The 17,040-nt window shown below is 35.9% G+C and overlaps 1 protein-coding gene and 1 pseudogene across 1 annotated transcript; both read left to right on the plus strand.

Moving 5' to 3' along the window:
- Positions 1 to 472: 472 nt before the first annotated feature.
- On the plus strand, positions 473 to 7,117 carry LOC124096826 (NXPE family member 4-like). Its single transcript, XM_046450834.1, has 5 exons — positions 473 to 481; positions 884 to 1,599; positions 2,127 to 2,188; positions 3,517 to 3,723; positions 6,582 to 7,117. Exons 1-5 carry the CDS (start codon positions 473 to 475, stop codon positions 7,115 to 7,117), a joined length of 1,530 nt encoding a protein of 509 aa, XP_046306790.1.
- A 7,083-nt stretch (positions 7,118 to 14,200) lies between these two features.
- On the plus strand, positions 14,201 to 14,781 carry LOC124096824 (NXPE family member 4-like; annotated as a pseudogene).
- Positions 14,782 to 17,040: the final 2,259 nt, after the last annotated feature.

Here is a 17,040-nt window from a genome sequence, read left to right on the forward strand (position 1 = left end):
TTTATTGGCCCATTTATAGCTTTTATTTCTTCATGATTCAGTCTTGGTAAATGTTATGTGTATAGGAACTTATCCATCTCTTCTAGGCTACCCAGTTTGCTGGCATGTAGTTGTTCATAGTGGTCTTTTATGATCTTTGTATTTCTGTGCTATCAGCTGTAATGTATACTTTCTCATTTCTGAATTTTTTAATTTAGACCTTCACCCTTATTTTTCCTAGTCTACCTAATAGTTTGTATTTTGTTAAAAAAAAAAAAACCTTAGTCTTAGTGATCATTTCTATTGACTCTCTAGTCTCTATTTCATTTTTCTGCTCTGATCTTTATTGTGTCCTTCTTCTTATAACTTTGGCTTATTCTGTTCTTTTTCTAGTTCCTTGAAGTGTAATATTAGGTTGGTTATTTGATATGTTTATTGCTATAAAATTCCTGATTAGAATTGTTTTTGCTGTATCCCTAAGTTTTCGTATACTATGGTATGGGTACATTGTGATTTGTCTCAAAATATATTTTTAATTTCTTTTTTTTTTCCTATGGTGCTAGGGTTTGAATCTTGAACCTCATACATGCTAAACAGATGCTCTACCACTGAGCTAATTTCCAGCCCTTCTCTGTTTTTAAATTACTTCTTTGACCTATTGGTTGTTCATGAACATATATTTAATTTTCCTGTATTTGTTAATTGTTAATATACTTGCCCACACTGAAATATAATTATGTACCTTGTGTATTGACTGTGACACACATGTGAACACAAAATCTCAGTGTCATTTAATTTTAGTACTTCTCATTATTCCATAAAAGATAAAAATGACATTAAAAGGGAACATTTTTTATGTTCTCTATTCTCTTTATTGTCATTCGAGATATGAACTGCTCTCAAGTTGCCTATCGCCCTCCATCGATGGAACGTGATCACAGAGTCTTCAAGCCCTGGAGCATCTCTGAATCCAGCAGCTTCACCAACAGAGACTGAGCTGAGAATAAGTGAGATCCGGAACAAAGTAGACCAAATGATCCCACCCAGACCCTTCACCCATGTGAACAGTACCACCAGTGCCAAACACAGCACAGTCACCATCCTCAACCCTAGAGACACATACTGCAGGGGGGACCAGCTGGACATTCTTCTGGAAGCAAGGGACCACCTGGGACGCAGGAAGGAATATGGAGGTGACTTCCTCAGGGCAAGGATGTCCTCCCCAGCTCTGAAAGCAGGTGCCTCAGGAAAGGTGACAGACTTCAACAATGGCACTTACCTCATTAGATTCACACTGTTCTGGGAGGGTCAGGTCTCCCTGTCCCTCTTGCTCATCCACCCCAGTGAAGGGACCTCAGCTCTCTGGAGGGCAAGGAACCAAGGCTATGATAGGGTAATCTTCATAGGCCAGTTCATCAATGGGTCCACACAGATCAATACTGATTGTGCCCTGATTTTAAACTCAAGCACTGAACTATGCCAGTACCTAGATGCTCAAGACCAAGAAGCCTTCTACTGCGTGAGGCCTCAGCATGTTCCCTGTGCAGCACTCACCCACATGCATTCCAAGAACAAGGAAGTTTCCTATCTTAGCAAACAAGAAAGGACCATCTTTCTAAGGTAATATATATATATATATATATATATATATATATATATATATATATATATATATATATATATATAGAAATACCAGGGCGATGATTTACTTAATTTATCCTACATGTTGGTCCAAAGGAAAGTCCTACAAGCAAATCAACTTAGGCACTGTTTCTAAAGATCCATTTGAAAGAGGAGCTGTGAATTCATCTGGGGGACAGGGCTCATTCTTCAGAAGCCCCAAGCTTTTTTAATCTTTGAGACACATACTGAATTGAAAAATGCAAGACAAATTAAAACCAGAAGAGAATGAGAAATATGTGTCAGTACTATAATATATTTTTTTTGCATCTTGCTAAGACTTTTCACTCCTTCTGGGTACCTGGATCTCATAGAATTATAAGCAAAGAAATGGAAATTCCCTTACTGCTCTGAATTAAGGGCACCATAATTGGTATTCATTAAAAAATAACTAGATGATCTTAATTATTGACCCTTTCCTGATTTGAGGCCACCAGCAGGTTAATTTCTATACTTGTCTTTTGAAGGTCAAATGTGGGTGTGGAGATTATGGAAAACTTCAATGTGATTAGTGTCTCCAAATGCAACAGTAAGTGCTCCTGTGTTTGTGGAGGGTGCTTAGTACTAGACATACTTAAAGGCTTTCCTCTTTCTGTTGGACTTGTTCAGTTTTAGTTTCATCAGCTCAATGCTCATTTATCTTGCCTAATGTGAGCCAAGGTATCATGTACTAAGTGAGTGAATTATTGGAATCCCTAGGATATCAAATACCTCTTTTAGTAACTGTACCTCTCATCATTGATCTACTTATCAGGTAATAGATCACCTGTCCATCTTACACAATATCCTACAAACTGTGAAACTCTCTTCTAACTCTTTACCAGGCCCCCTCATTCAACACCACCCTTCTCCACACTACCACCCTTACCACTTCCTGCATCAATTCTAGTTCAATAATCACCATCTAGAGGTTTCCAATCTGCTACCTAGGAGTCTGGTTACCATCATTATTTCCTCTTGATCTCTCAACTTTCAAACAACTTTGGTATACAAAGTAGAATTTCCACATTTAATTTTACTAGTTTCTCTTTAATTTATTTAATTCAAAATAGCCTAGGAAACCCTATCTAAAATGATTTAAGGCAACATCATTTATGTCTCTGGCAGTGCAACATTAAAGGTTTGCTAATTGTTAATATACTTGTCCACACTGAAATATAATTATGTAGAAATGGTATTTTTTACTCTGCATATATGAATAAGCCTATACCAGTCATTAAAATACTAAAGTCCTCCAAATAAAAATGAACAATCAGTGCCCCAGACCTGTCACCTCACTATTGTAGCCACCTCAGACCCTTCATTAACCAACTAGGAGGTGAATACCAGGCCCTTCATGGACCTCTAGGACTCTGTCTAGCAACAGACCGCTCAAACAGAATGGATGTTTCCAAACTTATTATTATTATTTTTTCTATGATCTTGAATTTAACTCAATGAATTCATAGATTGTTTTGGTGGCTTTTAACCCACTGTTACAGAGTGTGAAAAACTTAAGGAAAAAGTGACTTAAATGATACTATGCATGATTTTTCATTACTCTACAAAAATGGATGACATTGCTTTTATAGAAAGACTGACAAATACTTAAAGTTTAACAGAGTGTCATTTTGACTTCTGGGAGAAAACATGTGCTATTATAATGAACATTAATGATACACATTAGGAAACTCAAATTAGATCTTTTTTTTCCTGAAAAACAGCTATTCCATATGAGGATATTTCTGTAAGGCTTTTCTACTACAACCATCTTCACCCACCCTATTAAGAGGACACTTAGAAAAGACAGAATGTTCTTTAGCAATACTGATGGATAATCTGATGTTTTAGAAAGCACCTTCTTGCTGATTTTTGCAGAAGACCCAGTTCCAATAAAAGAGAAATGCAAGCCTGGAATGATATCCACAATCCCCAGTGGGCATGTCTGGAAAGAAACATGGCATCCTGTCTCCTGCAGTTTGGCTCCAATCAAAATGAATGAGTGCCTGAGAGGAAAATCCATATACCTATTGGGAGATTCCACCATCCGCCAATGGATTGAATACTTCAAATCCAATATCAACAGTATGATTCAGTCTAAGGTTTTATTCATATTCCCTTCAAAAACTTCTCTTACCTTTCAAGGAGAGGAAGAAATGTAGGAAATACCTCATATTTATCGTATTTCTTTATCACAACTTTTCATAGGACATAGATATCTTTCCTTTACAAGAATACATTGATCTGAAATGAAGGGAGCCAGTGTAGAAAAATGTTTATCACCTCCCTGCCCATGAGAAATTCATACTTCAGTATTTATACAGGAAGCATAGAAATTATCAATGGAGCTAAAATGAATTCAGAAATTAAAATATCCACTTTCTATAGTTAGTGTGAAGATTATGGTTATGGATTCTAAATCCAGATGTCTTGGGTTCAGAACCTGACTTCAGATCCTATATCAGTGACGTGATTTACTCATCTGTCACCTACAGATAAAAAAAATACCCACCTTATAAAATGAGGTAATACAGATGTTGCATTTTGAATATTATCTTTGAGGAAGTGAGGTTTTATCTAAATTTTCCTCACTATTATCATCACCTGATAGTATAACAGATACAAGAGGAAGGTAAAACTTATATCACATTGCCATAGTGTTTAAAAGCATGGTATTTAGAGTCTAACAGAACTAGACTGAGACAATTTGAAAAAAATGACCTTTGGCCTTATATTTATTTTCTCTTCCACTTTTTCCTCATACATCCAATAAACATGGTGCCTGTGTTGAAGATGAAATCAGATAATGTATATAAAGAATTAAACACTTTGCAAGGCACATTCGCACACAGAAAGGTCCCCATAAAACTACAGAAATCACAATTATCAGTAGTTAATGTTAGAGTTGGATTCAGATACAGCTGGAAGAATCCTTGTTCAGTTGCTATATTTACAAAACCAAGAGTACACCAACAATACCTCAAAACCCACGTATAGATCTTAGCAATCTTACCTAGAAAACTGTCACTACCTGCCTATCTATGTCCCTGGGTCTGGTTCCTATTACCTAGGACTATGCCTTCATGGTGGCTCCATCCTGGTCTTCCAGACATGAAGCCACTCAGGATCTCCAACTTAGCAAGAAAGATGATTCTCTTAATAAAAGGGGAAATCAGTAGGACTTGGATTTAAAGTTTTAAGAATTCCCAATAAAAGGGGGGAGTTTTCAATCCTGACATCTGAGAAATTACAAAACTCCTTGGGACCTCAGTTTGCTCAGCTACAAAAGCAACGGTCTAGTGATGACCTTCAGCATCACATTCTACAATGTTCTTAGTTCTACAGAGTACTGCAGTACTGAGTTACCTAACCTCTTTAGCTTATTTTGGATGTTGCAGTTGGAAAACATCTCTTGTATGGTATGGTTTAAAGTTGAACTTTGTGGCCAGAGTCTGCTTTGAAAGAGAAAACTGAAGTAAGTTGGAAGCAGAGTGAAGACAATCATTCTGCTATTTTCCCACCAACCAATCGTCCAACATGTCTGTTTTCTAGTCACTGGTTAAGACTTCAAATATATCTATTTACTTTCAAGGTACCACACGTGACAAAGCATTAGTAATCATTTAATACACATTTCCCACTGATATTTTGCTATAAATCAGCTGGCCTTAATATTTAGATAAGGATGTAATTGAGATGCTGAAAAATGGTAGGACTTCATCTTATTCTACTCATGCTGTGTTTATTTCCAGATGTGTCAAGATCAGGTTAGGCTAGTTTCACAAGCAGTGGTGGAAACTTCAAGTTAAATGCTGACTGTTTACAAACTGTGTAGTCTTTAGCAGGGTATTTTATCTCTTGAGTTTTTCTTCCCATAATATGACAATTAGACACATAAATGAAGGATGTTGACATGAGCGACTGCTTCAGTCTAAATAAATGTTTTATAAACTGTAAATGATTTCATAAATAGTATTATTATTATTATTATTATAGATGATGTACTCAGCAAAATTCCATGCTTATGGAAGGAAATACCAAAGTTTAAGATATAATCTTAGTTTTCAGAGTGTTTGCAAGTATTTGAAAAAATAGATTCATTTTTGTTTCTTAATACAAATAACATTAGTTAGTATCTTTCTCTGTCTTCAAATAAGTTTAATCTAGAGCCAACAAGTTTTACAAAAATAATACTTAAAAACCTAACCACATCATCCTCCAGTGCAGATTTTTCAGTGCCTTACCATTCATCCAGTGGCATGGTTCAGCAGAAGGACATATATAATCTATGAGATTTTTAATCATTCAATTAAATTTCAAAAGTGTCCCTTCAATCAAGCCTATAATAAATCAAACATGATTAGTTTATTTACATTTAATCACCAAATCTTTTCTCTTGTATTTATGACTGTCAGTCTTTTTAGTGAATTAGAATTATACATAATATTCAGTTTGTTTTAACATAATTATATAAGTATGGAATGTAATTTGCTCCAATTCATTCATTAGTAGTTCTCTTTTCCTTCTCTCTTCCTTCACCATGTTAGCTTTCCTCTATTCTACTGATCTTCTATTTATTTACAGTTTTTTAAATTAGTGTGTTTTGGATCTATAAAGGTAATCTTCACTGTGGTATATGTTCATAGGAATGTGTGGTAAGATTCATTCCACCATTCCTCCTTTTCCAGTCCATCCACCTTTCCACTCAATCACTTTCCTCTACTCCACTGACCTCTCTATTATTTTCATGAGTCTCCTCTTCCCTCCTTTCCCACTTATTTTTGTCTAGCTTTCACAGAGGAGGGAAAACATTTGACTCTTGACTGTCTGAGTCTAGCTTATTTCACTTAACATGATGTTCTCTATTTATATCCATTCACCATGACTTGTTAATCTTATAACTTTATTCTCCTCTCATTTTGGGATTGCTTGTTTGTATCCAGCACTCAAGTCAATGGATCTGCATGAGTATGGAAAACTGCAACACCAACTAGCTGTGGACTTGGATAGAAATATCAACATCCAGTGGCAAAAACATGCTTATCCCTTGATTGCATCATTTACTTATTCAGTCAAAGAAATTGAGTACATGGCCCGAGTCATTGACAGAACTGGAGGAGGAAAAAACACTGTTGTCGTTATTTCTCTGGGCCAGCATTTCAGACCCTTTCCCATTGATGTTTTCATCCGAAGGGCCCTCAATGTGCACAAAGCTATTCAACGGCTCCTTATGAGAAGCCCAGACACCATGGTCATTATCAAGACAGAAAACATCAGGGAGATGCACAGTGATGCAGAAAGACTAAGTGACTTTCATGGTTACATTCAAAACCTTGTCATGATGGACATTTTTCAGGATCTCAATGTGAGCATCATTGATGCCTGGGATATCACAATTGCATATGGCACAAATAATGTCCACCCACCTCAATATGTAGTTGGAAATCAAATTAATATATTCTTAAACTATATTTGCTAGATAGTACATATCTCTGATCTATTGAGTGTCTGCCAGCATGTCAGGTGTTGTTTTTGTCTCATAACTCCCAGTTAGCTGAGAAGATAATCTGCACTGTGGCTGGTATGGATCCACCAGTTCAGCCAAGTAAACTATTTCTACTATGAAATTTCACTTACAAATGAAAAGATATTATCCCCACCAATCAGAGTCATGCTGCTCTTCACCAATGGGAAATTAAGACACTTATGAGTAAAAGCTATTTTCTCTGGTACATATATAAGTAATTGTAAAATAAACACTTGGAGAAAGAAGTCTCATTTTATTATGTCTACCACTATAAAGAGATGTAAGCTGATTTCTAAGTGAGAAGTCTTATGAGGTGATTCTCCCACAGCTACAGTGGAGAAGCAGAAGGTCCCTGGATCCCAGAAATATCTAACTTTCTCTCCTTATAGAACTCCCACTGAGAAGCTCTATTCGCCATTTAGCATCCACGAATATTAGGATTTCACAGATGAAAGCACAGTGTGCTAGAATTGGAGGACCTGGGTCTTAGTTCTATTAGGTACAGTAACTTTAAGCCTGAATAAGTCACTTCAGTTCTCTGAGCAACAGTTTCTCAAATGGAGAGATTAGTCTAAACTTTATGATATTAAGACCTTGCTCCATGTTATTCTGGGACAGGAAACAGGAGAGGTGCCTGGTGGGCTGGGTAAGGTTCCACCCACAACAATTCAGTCCTAGTACCAGACACTCTACCTATGTGTGTATTACACTTCTAGGTGAGATTCTGCTTAGGAAAAATGCTCCATTAAAATGTTTGAGGGGCTAGGGTTGTGGTTCAGTGGTAGAGCACTCACGGCATCACATGTGCAAAGCCCTGGGTTAGATCCTCAGCACCACAAATAAATAATAAATAAATAAATAATAAAGTTTAAAAATGTTTGAAAGCCATTCGATACATATTGAACAATATTGGTTCCTCTAATGTACACAGTAAAATTATCATATTAATCACTCTCATTTGCACTTTAATAGGCCTTCCCATAAAGTGACCAAAAAGGAGTGACTGATATAAGAATGGACAATTTTATTGTCATGAGATAATATAACCCCATATTCTTACTTAATTTTATTCTACAGGGCTCCAACCTACTTTTACTCTATCTGGGAAAAGCATATATAATAAGACATGTTAAGCTTCTTTATCATTAAGTTTCCTTTGGGAAGGTGATAATACATTTTATATTCATTTGTAAATGAACCACAGTTTGCAGTTCAGTGCCCACTGTACAGTCAGATCATCAGAAATATTTATGGAAACTCTATCAAGTTCCAGATACCATCTAGCTTTGAGCATATAGTGGTCAAGAAGTCACATGAAATAACTGCCATCAAAGGCTTTACATTGCTTTAAGGGAAAGATAATAAACAGAAAAAGAAAAACATAATTCTGTAAAAATTATTATGGAATAACTCCAAAATTCATAGTAAAACAATATGACAAAACAAAGCTTTTGGTAGTGTAATGTGATAGGGTGCTGTGTGGTGGTGATGGAGGTGACAAAATAAGTAGAGAAACATTTGAAGTGAGATCAAAACAATGAACAGGCCAGGTGTGGTGGTCTTCGAGAGAGGAAAAAAATTTAGAAGAAAAGCATGGAAAACAAAAGATGAAGTGACAGCCTGTGTTCCTAACAAGAACAGGCTGCTTTTGAATATGACGTGGCTTGAAGATAAAGTTTTTTATGAAGAACCAACCAGCAGAAATACCCAGAGCTCCATGAGGAACAAGCATAGAGAGTCACTCAGCTAACATCTACTTGGGAAGAGTGAAAATGTGTCAAAAATACCTCTTTACAGCTGATACTATTTCTTTGCCTTGTATCATGTGTGACATTGTCTGGGTAGAAAATGTACAAATGTGCCACAGGATTTCACAATATGGGAGGCATCAGAGTGATCTAGAATTGTTCTGGAAAACTTTCTAGAAAGATGGATTCTAAACTGGGGACAGATCATTGAGTTTGGATTTGTGTAGGGGCCACCCAGCCCAGGTGGGTGCCAGGATCTCATAAAGTCTGAAAAGCAAGATCTCTATTTTTGTTTTTCAATATGTGTGTATACCTATAGTATGCTTTATATGTTATTTCAATTCACATGGAGAATGTTGTAATAAAGATTTCTTATGCTTATTACCTTTATCCCTTTCACACAACAGCACTCCATGTTGTAAGTAAACCCACTGAGGTGCTTCTACTGCTGGGCAGTGTCTCCCAGTGCATGTCCACTGCATTTTTCTCCACCATTTTATACTAATGCATACTGAAGTCTACCAATTCCCTGCAGCTACATGCAGATTAAACAGTCAACATAAATAGAATTTTCATATGATTCTTTATGGATCTGACTGACAAATCCTCTGTAACATGCTCAAATCAGATTGCTTCAACTAAGGCCTAGGCAGGCAGAACTTACCACAAAAAAATCCAGCACAACTGCTTTCAAAATGACTGTATTAATTTGCAATTTTACCAACAATGTAACAGAATGGTGTTAAAATTCTAATCTACATTACTAACCAATTGGATTTCGGCCAGCAGTGGCAGCATTGTTCGGCTTTAGAAAATATATTAATGCAATGTATGGCATTTAAAGATATAAGTAAAAGAAATCAGACAGCTTCCTCAGTGAATCAGGAAAAGATGACTTGACAGTAACCCAATTTCCTTCCATTGATAAGAAAACACTTTGTGAACTGTTTTTCAGAAGAGAACTTCTTCAACCCAAAAGAAGGAACTAAAAACAAATATCATGCACCACAATGTCACATATTTAATCAAATATCACAAAATACCAAAAAAAGAATGAAAGAAAGAAGAGAAAAAAGGGGGGAAACAGTGGAAACAATACAATGGTGTCTAGAATGGCTACTTCTAATCATCTTTGTTCTGGATGTGCACTGACATGAAAGCTCTGTAAAAAAACAGTGCATTGGTATTTCTACATATCAGCCACAAGAGTTTATTTAGGAAACTAAGTAAAAATGAAATAAAATATAATATCATAAAATAAAAATATTTTATAGAGTGAATACACACATGCATATGTATAGTATATATTTGTACACACTCTCTCACACACACACACACACACACATACACACACACACATAATTTGTTTCCAAAAATCAGAAATTGGCTTATAAATGCCTTTTAAGAACAACTGGAAAAGCTGAATAATTTTACTTTGAATCTGTTTAAAGCATCAGAAACCTACGAAGACAGTAAGGACTTGAGATACTAGAATCCAAGAGAAAGTAAGAGGGGAGCAAAGATTAATTAGGGAAGTAAGAAGAATATATATAACATTTCAAAGTGCTGACGCTCTCCTCCTACCAAAACGCAAAGAACAAATGAAAAAGAAACAAGCAAAACACCTAGAAAACAGAATTAAACTCAGCAAAAAAATATTCCTAAAAAGTGAAAGCTGGGGTTGTAGCTCAGTGGCAGAGCACTTGCCTAGCATGTGTGAGGCACTGGGTTCAATCCTCAGCACAACATAAAAGTAAACAAATAAAATAAAGACATTCTGTCCATCTACAAGTAAAAAAAAATGAAAGTAAAAGAAGAGGGGCAAATATAGATTTGAGAATTTGCTACTAGCAGATTTAGATGTTCAGAATATTAAAGACAATTCTCCAAACAAGAAAAATTTCCAAACAATGTTATAGAAAGATGGGGAAAAAAACTAAGTGCACAGATCTAAAAGAATAAGGATTATACAAATAATGTAATTACATATTATGTAGAACTAATAACAATTATATCATTTTAGTATTAAAATAACAACAAATAGTGTGATAGAGTTAAACATAGATTGGTTATAGTTTTGTAAGTTCTTTCATTCCTAGGAATTATTGCAAGTGCGAATTTATATTAAACAATACAAAGTCAAGATACATGCTGAAATTTCTAAAATAGAGTAGAAATTATAAAGCTGCTAGTATTTCTATAAAGGATACTTCAGATAGCAAAAGAATAATTTAAATTTTTCTGATTAATGCAAAAGAGACAAACAGGGACACAATGAAATAGAGAATAGGTAAATAAAATAAAAACAAATAGTAAGATAAAACCACTTATGTATATCAATGATAGTGTGAAAGCAAAGGACTAGGAAGTTCCAGCAACAAAAAGTGGTAGAGCCACTTCTCTGGGAGTAACATCTCCCACATCACATTATTAGCCTCTGAAAAAAAAAACTATGCTCATAGATTGAAGACTCAATATTGTTACTAGAGCAGTTCTCCCCAAATATATCTACAGATTAAGAGCAATAAAGTCCAGCTGATTTTGGTAGATGTACCAACAGTTAAACATCTACTTTCCATTTGAATCAGTAATTCCACTCTTGGGTATCGACCAAAAGAAAGTGAAAATTTTGTATAGAGAACTGTATAAGAATATTCACATCAGCTTTATACACAATAGGCCAAACTGAAAATAGCTCAAATGATCATACAATGACAAAAGATAATAAAGTTATGATGCATTCACAAAATGGGATGTTATTTAAAACTGAAAAGAAACAGATCAGTAGTAAGTGCACCAACACAGACGAATCCTCAAAAATTAACCCTGATTTAAAGGAGCCAGATAAAATGTTCATTCTACATAATTCCATTTACTTCAAACCCGAGGAAAATAAACCTCATCTGTAGCACTGGAAACCAGGTCTGTGATTGCCAGGGACCAAGAAGCAGAGCAGGCTGACAGACCTGGAAATGGAACTTTTGAGGGTAATGGTAATATTAGGTCTGTTAAATGTGGTGGCTGCTCAGGTGGGTGAAATTGTCAACAATCTTTAAATTGTGCCCTCAAAATGCATGTAACTATGCCTCAATATAGGTCTTGTTTTGTTTTGTTTTGTTTTAACCAAAGCAGTTTGTAAGCAATATGTTGGAAATGCCTGTACCAGGCAGCAATCGGTGTGATCAAAACAGGAGCACTAATGGGCACATACCAGTTAGACAGATGTAACCAGACTGAACCACTGTGGGGAGAGAAAGAGAAGAAATGCAGTGACAAACATTCTGTCCCTCAGTTTACTTAACCTGTCAACTGTAGATGAGAAGAGCAACTTCCTCCTGGTAAATAAGGCAATAAATATGATGCATTTAGAGTATTGTCTGTTAGAAAATAAGTTTCTTTTGATATAACCTATCATCACTATTATCATTACTTGATAACAAGACAAATTCAGGAGAAAGGTAATAACCTTGCATTATTGGTGTCACAATGTTTACAACTATGTATTTATAGTCTAGCAGACCTAGATTGTGACACTTACAAACAATGACCATAGGCCTATTATTGATTTTCTCTGTCTCATTTTCCTCATCCTTCAACCAAGAGTGGAATTTGTTTTGAACATGAAATGAGGTACTGGTTGTGAAGTAATTAACACACTGAAGGGTGCACTGGCACATAGAAAGTGTCCAAAAGGCAATAGCAATTGCAATTATTATTAGTTAATGTCAGAATTGGGGCTAGAAAATCTAGGTGTGAGAATTGAGTACAGCTGGTCTCTAAATCAAGAGTGTGTCAATAATAAATCAGAATCTATCAACAGATCTTAGCAAACTTACCTTGAAAACTATTACTATGTCCACTCTATATCCTTGGTCCAGCTCCTGTCACTGAGGACAGTACAGTTTTGGTGGCTCAATCTTGGCCTTGTAGCTATGATGTGGCCACTCTTTGGATCTCTAAATTAGCAAGAAAGTGATCCTCTTGATAGAAAGGAAAATATTTAAGTAGGATCTGAGCTCCAACCTTCCATCAGAGAAGGAGTTTTGATTCCAATATCTAGTAAATGATAGAACTCCTTGGGACCTCAATCTCCTCAATTAAAAAGTAAGGGCGTGGTGATGACCTTTAAATTCACATTCTACTATAGTAGTTCTCTTTATAGAACCTCTACAAAGCTCATGAAAAGTACTCCATTACTGAGTTACCTACCCTCTTCAGCTCATCTTGGCAGTCACTGTAGGTAAACGTCTCTTGTATATTTTGGTAACAATTAAATTCTATAGATAGAATAGGTTTTGAAAGAGAAAACTGAAGTAAGTTAGAAAAAGAGTTAAGAAAGCAATCAAACATCCAGCATGTTTATTTTTCAATCATTGACTTAAGACTTCAAATTTAGTTCTTTATCTCCAATGCATGTTACAAAGCACTAGCAATCATTTAATACACATTTCTCACTGACATACTTGCTATAAATCAGCTGACTTTGGTAGTCAGATAAGGTGTAATTGATATGCTGAAAAATACAAGGATATCATCTTACTCTATTTATGCTATCATTCTTTGCATAAGTGTCAAGATCAGGTAAACTAGTTTCATAAGAAGTGGTAGGAACTTCAAGCTAAGGCTGGTTCTTTTAAAACTCTATAATCTCGGACAGGTGAGTTTCTCTCTTGGTTTTTTTTTTTATGACACGACAATTAAATACATAAATGAGGGACTTTGACATGAGTGACTGCCTCAGTGTAAATGAATGCTTTATAAACTATAAACGACTTCACAAACAAATAGTGATACTATTATTATAGATAAGGTATTCAGTATCATTCCATGCATATGGAATGAAACATAGACATTTAGAATATAGTGTCAGGTTTCAGGGAATTTACCAATTAGTTGGTGAAGTTTGTAAATTTATTTTTATGTAAATAACATCAGTTAACACCTTCCTCTAGCCTTAAATGACATTCATTCACAGCTAACAAGTTTTATAAATATAATCTTACAAGCAGACCACATCATCCTTCAATGAAGATTTTCAGTACCTTACCATCACCAGTTCATTTCAATCTGCATGGCTCTTCAGAAGGGCATACATAATATATTTGCATAAATTTTTTTATTGTTGAAGTAAATTTCAAAAGTGTCCCCTCAGTCAAACCTGTAAGAAATCAAACATGATTAGCTTATTTATGTCTAAACACCATTTTTTTTCACCTGTGTTTATGAATAGTCAATCTTCTTAACTTTATTCTCCTTTCATTTTGGGATTGCCTATTTGTCTTCTGCAATGAAGTCAGTGGATCTGCATTAGTATGGAAAACTACAACATCAACTAGCTATGTACTTGGATAGAAATATCAACATGCAATGGAAAAAAAAAACATGGTTACCCCTTGTTTGGATAATCTCCCTATTCAAAGAGATTGAATATATCGCCTGAGCCATTGACAGGACTGCAGAGAAAAACATACCATCATTGTTATTTCTCTGGACCAGCATTTCAGACCCTTTCCCATTAATGTTTTCATGAGAAGGGCCCTCAGTGTCCACAAAGCTGTTCAGCGACTCCTTCTGAGAAGCTCAGACACCACAATCATTACCAAGACAGAAAACATCAGGGAGAGGCACAATTATGTGGAAAGATTAAGTGACTTTCATGGTTACATTCAATATCTTGTGATTATGGACATTTTCCAGGATCTCAGTGTGGGTGTCATTGATGCCTGGGATATCATAATTGCATATAGCACAGATGATGTCCATCCACTTCAATATGTATTCAAATATCAAATTAATATATTCATAAACTATATTTACTGGATAGCACATATCTCTGAAATTTGTTTATTTAGGGAAATGATCTATTGACTCTCTGGTAGCATACCAAGTATCGTGTTTGGCTCTGAGCTTCCAGTTAGCTGAGAAGGTAACCTCACTGGCTGATATGAATCCACCAGTTCAGCCAAGTACATTATTTCTAATCCAAGTTTTCAGTCACAAATAAACTAAAAATAGTCATTAAAATGTCCCCCCTTCTTTTTTAACATGTTCTTTTTCACATTTTTATTGGTGCATTATAATTGTACACAATGATGAGATTTGTTGTTATATAGTCATACATGCCCACAATATAACCATATAAGTGGGCCAATATCCCTACCCATCTTACCCATCTTGATCAGAGACAATAGGAAGTTATATGGGTAAAAGTTCTCCCTTGATGCATGGAAATTCATACAGTCACTGTAAAATATAATTTTGGAGAATGAAATCAAGTTTCCTTATTTCTATTTCTTAAGACAAGTATAAAAAGATTTCCAAATGAAAACTCTTGTGAGGAAATTCTTCTATAGTCCTAGGGGAGAAGAAGCATTCTAAGCAATGACCCTCAGATCTTGAAAAATTCTGACTCTTCCTGTAGGAACTCCCACTCCTAGGCTTTAGTCTAAATGCTATAGAAACCCTTGGATTCTATAGCATTTAGCATTCACGCCTATAGGGTAACACAGGTGAAAGTACATTGCACTGGAATTCAAGGAGCTATATTTTTGTACCACTGCTGCCAGTAATTTCAAGACGTTGAATAAAATACTACAGGTTTTGGGCCTCCATTTCAAAAACTAAGAGGTGAGACTAATATTTATGATCCTAAAACCATTTTCTGTGTAGCTGCTCTGGGTGCCACAGGTCATCCTTTTGGACACAACCTTGAAGGACAGGAGTCAGAAGGGACACCTGGTGGACAGGATTAGATTTCAATCTCCACCACTTCAACTCAAGTATCAACCACTCTTACCAATGTGTACCTTATACTTAGGGGTGAGCTTCTGCTATGAAAAAAAAAAAAAGCTTCACTACTTAAAATATGTTTGAAAGCTCTTCTGTATATAATCAACAATGTTGGCTCCTATAATTTACACAGGAAGGTTAACATTTTAACCACTCTCATTAGCATTTTAATGGACCTTCCCAAAAAGTGACCAAAAAAGGAGTGACTGATATAAGAATGTCAATTAAATAGGACAATTTAATTATTATAAAATAATATAGCACCATATTCTTCCTTAATTTTATACCACAGGGCTCCAATCTACTCTTACTCTATCTGGGAAAAAGCAAATATAATAAGACACCTTAAGTCTGTTTATCCAGTTTCCTTTCAGAAGGGGATAATACATTTTATATTCATTTGTCAATGAACCACAGTTTGCAGATCAGTGCCCAGTGTACAGTCATATCATCAGAAATATTTATGGAAACCTATCAGGTGCAGATACCATTCTAGTTTGAGCATAGGTGGTCAAGAAGTCACATGAAATATCTGCCATTAAAGACTTTACATTCTTTTAAGGAAAATATAATTAACAGAAAAATAAAGAAATATATAATTCTGTAATAACTATTATGGAATAATTCCAAAAACAATATGACAAAACAAAACATTTGGCAGTGTAATGTGATAGGGTGCTGTACAGTGGTGATGGAGGTGACAAGATAATTAGAGAAGTATTTGAAGTGTGATCAAAATTATGAACAGGCCAAGTGTGGTGGTAAACACCTATAATCTCAGCCAAGATCTTCTCTCAGGTAAGAGAAATAGAAGAAAGGGAGAAAATTTAGAAGAAAAGCATAGAAAACAAAACATGAAGTGACAGCCTGTGTTCCTAATAAGCCTGGTTTTGAGTATGAAATCACTTGAAAATAAAGTGTTTTCCTGAGAACCAACCAGAAGTACCCAGAGCTCCATGGGGAATAAGCATGGAGAGTCACTCCTCTGCACTGCTGTTGCCTGGAAGTCATCTGGAGATCTTCTTTCTGGGTGATGCTACCCCTGAAGCTGCAGCCACCAATCACTGCCACTGACCCACTATAACTGCCGCTAACCTACCACAGGCTGCTGATGATTCCCACCACTACCGCTGCCACCAATGCCTAGAAGTAAACTGCCAACGAGACTCCAGGTTTTGTTGCATGTGACTGCATCCATCTTGGAACACCAGCCAGGGCCTGGGAGTCCTGGTGCCAGCAGATTTGCTGCCACTGCCATCTTGGGGCACAGCCGCCTCTATCTGGGGACTCTGGCCAGGATCTGGTGGTCCAATGTCAGGGTGCTTTAGGATTTGGCTG

Source organism: Marmota monax, unplaced genomic scaffold (genome assembly GCF_021218885.2).
Source record: "Marmota monax isolate L192 unplaced genomic scaffold, Marmota_monax_Labrador192_F-V1.1 WCK01_AAM20220418_F8-fsc00602, whole genome shotgun sequence".
NCBI lineage: Eukaryota > Metazoa > Chordata > Mammalia > Rodentia > Sciuridae > Marmota > Marmota monax.